At 37.1% G+C, this 8,921-nt stretch overlaps 1 protein-coding gene across 1 annotated transcript in view; it reads left to right on the top strand.

The window, feature by feature from the left end:
- LOC101638954 (interleukin-1 receptor accessory protein-like 1) overlaps positions 1-6,033 on the top strand; it is a 1,156,451-nt gene extending 1,150,418 nt beyond the window's left edge. Inside the window, exon 7 of the mRNA XM_045298667.1 lies at positions 5,951-6,033. Within this exon, the coding sequence (XP_045154602.1) occupies positions 5,951-6,033 (83 nt within the window). The remainder of the gene's footprint in view (positions 1-5,950) is intronic.
- Positions 6,034-8,921: the final 2,888 nt, after the last annotated feature.

The following is an 8,921-nucleotide window of genomic DNA, read 5'->3' on the forward strand; positions in this document are numbered from 1 at the left end:
TATTATACATGAGTTGCTGTGGATTTGTTTCTCTAAAGTGCCTAGACTAATACATCCAGTATTAGAAACAAATAATATATTCATGGCCAAAGGCAGCAGAACAGACAGAAATCCCATTCAAGTCATTCAGAGGTTGAAGATCTGTGGAGGAACTAAATTTTCTTGGCTTGCTGAGAAACAGTCAACTTTTTTGAGTTAAACACACATCCACTAAACAAGCAAACCCAGACTTGTAATAATACAATTTGTGCAAAAGAACAAAGCATGTCTATTGTCAGCTGCATAAATTGCTAAATATTCTTTGGTGACCAATTTTAGTTGGTAGATTTTAATGAGGTGATAAATTCTCCCTGGTGACAGCACTCAACTCCTTCTGCTATACACATGCTTTCCTCTCTGACCATCATTATGGAGGCTCCATGTCTCGTTCTCTTTATTTCTAATAAAGTACTTAAGATTTGTGGGTACGTAATCTAAAGCACTTAGAATTGAATTGTTAAACTGTATGGTAATTATTTATCAAGTTTACAAGTTCCTGGGGGGTTAAAATTTATGTTTTCTTCAACTCTAAGTCCTTGACAATCCTAATATAGTGGCTTGCATAGTCTTCAAAATATGTTTGTTGTATTGCGTGGGTTTATTTTAAAGACAATTTGTTTTTAAATTGTGAGTTAAGTGGAAGTTTACATTTCAGGTAGACTATATTGTATTCGCCAGTGAATCTGCCCATCAACCTCCCATTAGCTTACCCTTAGCACCTCCTATGATTTCTCTTTTCTCTCTTATAGATTACTATCTTCACCTTCCCCCAAAATAATGCCTGTCAACCTTCTGGTCTATTGCCTAATTTTCCCTTCCTTTCCCTCCCCTTCTTGGTAACTGCCAAAGTCAGTTCGGTTTAGTATGAAAATTTTTCTTTTTTCTTTTTAACAGTGATATCACATAATATTTTTCCTCTGGTGAATGACTAATTTCACTCCACATAATGTTCCCTATGTCCATCCATGACACGAAGTGCTTGCTGGTCACATCATTGCTTTTTGGGGATGCATAGTGTTCCATTGGGTTGCATTGCAGTCTTGGAGATGGGTTTCCCAGCGAGGGAGCCCATTATGAGTAGTATTAACAGTTCATAAGGTCAAGTTAAGGCTCCAATTCAGTATTTTACACATTGTCTTGTTTTTCTAAACAAACTGCATAGAATGTGAAATGCTTAAAGTCCCAAACTTTGATAAGTATCATTAGAATACATTTATTCCCACTTACTAGGTTCAGACACTTGTCAGTTGTACTACTTAATTCTCACAAAGATTTAAAAGGGAAAATTCTTCAGGCTTCATTTTTCTTTTATACCAGAAGACAGGCTCAGATAGGTTAAGTAACTTCTCCAATGTCCGAAATCAAGAATGCAACCAGCAGTCATGTGGGGTGATGGAAATGAGAATCTCCTTCCAAGGGCATGGATTCACCAGATGTCTCTTGGTGATGTGGCCTTCCTTTGCAAAGATGGGTTGACTAGTTGTGTGCATCTGTGCATTATCATTGCACAAATGTAGATCTTTCTGTGTTTATGTTGTCCATATTTCTCTGCCATCTTTCCCATGCTGACATAAAAATTCTAAGAAAAAAATCAATGAAAATAACGGTAGAAATACATTTTGAAAATAGTCTATAATGTGAAAGAACAAATATTGCGATAGGATAAATATAAGCTTCCAAGAAGTATGTGTTAGTCTATGTTGACTAGAGAAACAAATTCATAAAGACACTCATGTGTATAAGAAAGAGCTTTATATACAAGAGCAATAGAATATTGAGAAAACATCCCAGCCCAGTCCAGATCAATTCCATAAGTCCGGTATTAGCCCATATGTTCGAGACCAATCTACGAAGTCCTCTTCAAACTCCCCAAACATATGCAATGATGCCAAATGCAGGACAATCATAGGCCAATGGGAGGGGAGTCTTGTGGATCCAGTGGTGGTATAAGCATCTCAGCTCTGGCAGGGGTCTCCACATGCCTTTTCCAGCTCTGGCTGCCATCAGCCTGTCTCCATGTCGCTTGTCAACAGGAATGTCTAGCAGTGACTGAGCATGTGTCCTGCCTCCAGCGAGCTATTTATCTCCTTAGTGCCTCCAAATGAGGTCATCAAGCTGTGACCTGACTGACAGGCCAAATTCCACCCCTTCACTTGTAAATCTCAAATTAACAACAGATTATGCAACTACCACAAAGTACTTGAGCGATTAAAATTAAATTTCGGAGTAGTAACAGCCCAACCAATAGAGAAATGCCACTCCTTATAAATACCTTGCATTCCCCTCTTCATTAAGAACATTGAGAAGACTCAAGATGACAGCCATGTCGGTTGTCATTTTATTTTTGGAAACTGGGATTCCTTTTCCTACTCTTCCCTAACTGAAGTGTCCATAGAATTAGGGAAAGAGCAAGGAGCTACATCATGAAGAGTTAGGGAATCTTAGCATTGACAATGAATTAATACTATAAAAAACTTCATGTATCCCACCTTCTGAATGTTTTTCTAAATGTCAGCTAGGGAGAAGCATGAGTGCCCATAAACTCCCTTATACTCAGCAGAAAGGCTCTGTGAAGTTAGACATGCTAATATTTTGTAGTGGAAGTCATATTACTTTGTCAATAAGATGTTTTCAAGAATAAAATGAGACCTAAGGATACCTCTGTTGGCAGACACGTAGATATATTTTATGCAAAAACTGAGAGAAACATCTCTACTGTTTTATTTTGGTCAACAAAATAGGATTAGAATTTAAAATCACTCTGTTTCATGTCAATATCGTAGGATTCTATTTAGTCTTCCAGTGATGCGTGTGAGCATGTGTGTGTGCTTTAGAGAAGGATACATGTCCCCAAAACTCAACTTATTTTTGACAATAAAATGTCAGCTGGTCTAGTCACGGTCTCATGCTAATAACTTTGCTGTGTTTTCATTATAAGTAATCTGGCTGAATATTCTGCCAGTCCCAAATTACATGCACAACGAAAAAGGATTTTGGTTTTGTGTGCTTGTTTGCTTTGATTGTTTATAACCATCACTGTATGTTATCACCTTTGTCCTCTGTCAGAATTTCTCTAATAATTATTAAATACTCTCATGGGCCAGGGACATTTAAACAATGAATATTCAGTGCCTATCCTTAAGTTGTGACAACAAAATCACCTTCAAATGATTGAGTTGAAGTGTTCTTTTTTAGTTGTAATGGCTACCCCCCCCTTTCACTGCCATGTTGCCAAAGTGTTAAATAAGTCATACTTCAGCTGAAAGTTTCTATTCACTTTGATCAACTGTCACTTTGGCAGGGGACATACACACAATATAAGGTGCTTAGATGATACCCACCATTGCATAACAACAACACATGACACTTGGAATTGATAGCTTGCTTGACAAGAGTACGTTGCTCTAGGTTATGGTTATTTGGTTGCATGTTTTTGCTCTCCTAACAGATTGCATACACCTTGAGGGAAGACTATGTGCAGAGCTATGCAGTACTGGTCTGAGAGAATTTTCAAACAGCACATTATAAAGAACTGGGAGGCAGCATGTCCACTTGTGACCTTTGGGAAGCCAGTTGTCTCTTTGGATATGAGCTCCTCGGTCTCTAAAACAAGGGAGTAGAATTGGCCCAGGATGTTTTATTTTCATTGTTAGTTTTCACTATAGAGCATTGGAAAGTATAATGGCAGGGAAATATGGATTCACTTAAATGTTCCAAATCATTGTTTCTGGCACATTATAGTGGGAGTCATTATCAATGGAATTGAGTTGGATTCCCCCCCCCCCAATCTCTTGTGTTAAATACTGCTATACAAAATAACTAATAACAGAGCTGCTTTTGTCAAAATAGGATAGGGACTAGGCACCACAAGGTATAGGTCCAAGTCCATTGGGTTGCTCCTTGTCCACACCTTCATTTCACCTGCCCAGAGGGGCTCTGTGAGAATCTTGACCTTTATGGACCATGGTGTAAAAATTCAAGAATTTGAGACTTGGACAGATTTTCTCTATATCTAGTGTTGATTGAGTCTATGACTCAATTTTAAGGAGTTCCTCAGCTAAATTGGATTTTGTATAGTGAAAGTAATATGAAATATCTGAAGGATGGAGAATCACACACCACTCTATATTTTTGAATAAAGGTGATATATATGGATACTATTGTCTGCCTCAAAAATAGTTTTCTTTATTATATTCCTCTCAGCTGTGTTCCATTAAAATACAGCAATTGACAGAGCTACATGTGACTTCATTATTACAAGACTTTACAAAGTTAATTTACTGAATCAACCAATTATTTTTTATATCATAGTTGGTCTTGTAGTTCACTAAAATTGCATCGCTTCTCGGCCTTTTGGCTAAGATCAAGTGTACAATTTCACTAAAATTGTTTGAGAACCATAGTCAAAGAAATCTATCTTTTTGATCTATTAACAGTGAACCCTGGTGGTGTGGTGATTACTCATTGAACTGCAAACTGCACGGTCAGTAGTTTGAAACCATCAGGGAAAAACCACAAGGAAGAAATACAGGACTTTCTGTTCCCATAGTCTTGGAAACTCACAAGAGCAGTTCTACCTTATCCTATATGGTCATTATGAGTTGATATCAACTCAATGGCATCGAATTTTAGTTTTTTCGGTGACTATTTTGCAAACCATTTGTGAATATGCTGATTATTTAGCTGGTAGGAGGAAATGATTAGGATTGATTTAAGCAAGAAATAAGAGTATTTAAGGATAATCAGGTGTCAAATAAGAATGATCTCATCGCATTATCCCAACTTTGCTCCCCATCTCTTTGCTCCATCCTCTTTTTAAATAGCAGTGAAGGTGAATAGATAATACATTCAATGAGCAATGAACAAAAACGACAAGGATCTTATGTGAGGTGGGTCTCCCAAACTAACTCTCTTCAAACCCATCCCTTTTTAAGATGTCAGGGGCCCCATACCTGTGCATTGTGTTTTCTGTAGACAAAAATGGAGGTGTGTTGCTGAAGCAGCAGGAATTCTAGAATCCTCCGGAAGGAGGACGTGTGGGTAGCTCCTGGCACTGTCCTCTAGATCAGCCTTTCAGTTATCACCCAAACTGGCATGTTCTCCTGGCCAAGAAGGGAAAATGTCCTCACAGAAAAAAACATCGAGTTCCGCAACCCTGAATTGAGCATGTCTTTATTTGATACTGAATGTAGATTGCAGTGGCAGGTCTCAGGGGACCAAAGCAATTCAGTCAGGGTGTGTGTCTGTGGCAGGGAATGCTTAACGAAAGAGAGCTATTCGATGGAAGTTCCTATACTCTCCTTTAGCTAGCAGTGGGAAGTATGCATATCGGCCACCTATCTTCAGGAGGTGTGACAACAAACATTTACATTTGTAGGCTGAGAATTGAGTCAATGACAGGAATACCAAGAAGAAGTGTGTGGAAGCTTAAATTTAGGAGAGCATCATCTACAATAACAATTAATGCCATATAATGTAATGGATTCAGGTTTGGATGAAATAATAAATGTAAGGTGCATTTTTATGTATACGTGAGTGTGTGTGCTGTTATACTAAGTTAATGTCACATGGCCACCACATTTAGAGGCTATGTGTGTAGGAAAATGTAATGAAGCACATAGTAAAAATATTTGATGAAGCACACTCATGTGTTTTAAAGCACTGACTGATCCTAATTCTGTAATTCAATGGTATCATGCAATTGTCACCATGGAAGTATTATATTTGAGTCCATACAATGTAATAGTTTTTCAGCTTGCCTGAAGGAACTACCTGCAATATGTAAGTCATTACTTGGTAGAGCGCTTTGGCACACTACTTGGAGAATGAAAAATCTTTGAGAAAATAAATTGTATTCTATCCTTCAGTTCATGGAGCATAACAATGTTTCTGTATGATTATTCTTTTTCAGCCCCTCTGACTGATAAGCCACCCAAGCTTTTGTATCCGCTGGAAAGTAAACTGACAATCCAGGAGACCCAGCTGGGTGAGTAATTCCTTAATTCTAGTTAATACACTTTTCTCAATACCTTCTACAGTTTAATCAGTCTCAACCAAACCCTAGTGGAATACGCTGTGCAAAGCCTGTGTGCATTTAAATGGGGCAGAAAGAGAAAATCACCAACATCATTGTGCTTTCTGTCCCAGGGTGGGCATATGAAGGCCAAAACTCATGTCTGGTTGTTGAGAAATAAGACAGGATGAAGGTTTTAGTGCTGGCATTATAATGTTATCTTATAATTCCTGAATCAGTTCTAATATAAGCAATATGAAACCATTCAAATCATAATATCCATTAATCCATTAAAACGCAATTTCTGAAAATCTAGAGGAAGGGCACACATTCATTATAATGAATATTGTCATTATAGCTAAAAAGAATCTTTATCTAATTGAGTATAATGGATATTAGGCTTCCTAAGTTGTGGATAATATGTTCCTAAAATGTGATTTTCTTTCAGTTAAGGAACTAATAAGCTTAAGGATATGATACCATGGACAAAATACACCTTGTTTTTTTTAAAGTGCAGCTTTTCACAAACCTCCATTCTAATTTACTTGTTTTAGTGTATAGACTTTCTGAGTCTGATTTAACTACATTATGAAAGAATTCACCCAATTTATTATAAATGTGTCCAAAATATTGAATTATATTCTCTTAGGTGTTATTTTATTTCAAATATAGTACGAATGTATGTGCCATCAATTTGATCAGAAAAAAATTTGTTTTAAGTGGGTTGAAAAAGAAGGTTACCAGAAGTATAAATTTAAACTCTGTGGGCATGTTCATTAAGGAATCCCTTCTTACATCGGAGAGTGAAAATCCATCTACTCTATGCAATCAACAAAGGAGCAATTGCCCATATCTTAGGGTGGCAATGACCTTTATAGTTCCTAGAGTAGAAATATGGATCAGCCTTGCAAATCCATTTAAAAAATCATGAGTACAGAAGCAATAGTTTTCACTAGTCAATGATCTGAAGCTAAAATACACATAGCTCTGTGGATGGTTTGGGACCTTATAACTTCATGATACTCAATAGGTTTCTAACACTGAAAATACTTATAATTGCTAAGGCTGAGGCACTAATATATGTGGCATTTATATGCAACTTTGGTGGTAAATTCAAGTCTTTGGATTAATGTCACATACAGGCAAGTGGTATTATAATTATTGTTATTTTGAGATGAAGGACTTCACAAGTACCATTTATGCAATGCTGTATACAAACGAGCCGACATACTAAAATGCTATCAAGCTGTTTACTCATGCTATTGAATTTTGAGATACATATTATTGCTATATTCTAAAGAGGTTTTGAAATATAAATTCATGAGTGGCTGTACTTATACAGATGTTTCAATAACTCCTAGGAAGATATATTCCTAAATAGTTAAGCAAAACCGCCAACAGCTTGGACCAAGGAGGAGATGTTGATGGTACCTGTTATCTGCTTGTGAACACAGGGAACATGAAATTAATTGTATCTCTTTATTTGACAACATAATTAAAATAATTTTTATGATGAATGGCAGCCTGTTGGGTTGCTTTTTAATGTCCCTGCATTGGGAATAAATCAGATTGTTCTCTGTCTCCTATTACAGTGTGATTTTTTTCAAAGAGGAATTCTTCATAGAGCTTTTATATATTAATTTTCCTTCTTTTGTCAACATTACTTTTTTTGAGCAAAGTTGTAAAGACTAACTAACCCAAGTTGGCATTATGAACATTTCTTATGCAAATTACTATCTGACTTTATATTCTTTTGAATAAATTTTAACCTTTGGTTATCAAAATGGTTCAGAAAATACTCTACATTATTATTATTATTATTAATTATCAATACCAAAAGGAACATGTGTTCTACTTAGTGGCCCAGTAAACTGGAGCCATCAGTCTGGGATTTGGATCCTTTTCAACAACTTTTGTTTTATTTTCCTGACTCTGGTTCTCAGTGTGCAGTATATATTGTTTACTAGGTAGGGAAATGTAACCTTAATCCTTGAATCTCAGAGAAATCATTAATTACAAACAACTACCAGGCTAGTTCTGTTGCTGCTATTTTATTCGAGGAGGTGAACCAGAAAGAAGGGTACAGAAAAAGAGGGAGGATCTGTGAAGAAAACAATAAATCTCGAGTTGCCTGAAACAGATTTTTCCCTATAATCTATATGCTTTGCTTTTGGAGATTTCACTTTCACCCTTTCCAGATTGGGCAAAGTGGTCAGTTTCAACAGGCTCAGAATGTGATCTGATCCTACAAATGGCGATACTCAAGGAGGTGGGAGTTAGGAGGGTGACCTACATCAGTGGGGGGAAGCTGTAAGTAGTGCCTATTCTAAGTAGGTGAGAATTTCCAACTGAGTTTCTTTGGCCAAAAGCTCATGGCTCCTCCTTTTCTTGCTCCTAAATCAAGATTTTATCTCAGAGGATAGTAAGACTGCTGGAGGAGTTATAAGAAAACTCATCAGGAATTACACAAAGCTGGGCTGGTACAAGGAGCCCAAATGGCATATTCATTATTGTTGGGCTGCTAACTGCTAGGTGAAACCACCAGATGCCTCTCAGGAAACAGATGAGTCTTTCTACTCCTGTAAAGAGATACCGTCCCAGAAGCCCATAAGGGCAGTTCTGCCCTGTCACATAGGATCGTGAAGAATTGACGTCGACGCAGATTTGGTTTCGGTTTTGAGATGGTGTAGATCTGTCTGGTCACCTAATTTGAACATCCTAACTAAGTTACAGACACAGCTAACAGACTCAGGTAACTGTAAACCCATCCATTCCCCAGTTCATTTGCACATATATAACATGTATCAAGATGAACTGAAATCATGGAACGCTTGGTTTTACCTTCATCACTAAGATTCTTTCTCTGGCA

The sequence above is a fragment of the Echinops telfairi genome, unplaced genomic scaffold (assembly GCF_000313985.2).
Source record: "Echinops telfairi isolate 266 unplaced genomic scaffold, ASM31398v2 ScPeMD7_7436;HRSCAF=8474, whole genome shotgun sequence".
In the NCBI taxonomy this organism is placed as follows: Eukaryota; Metazoa; Chordata; class Mammalia; order Afrosoricida; family Tenrecidae; genus Echinops; species Echinops telfairi.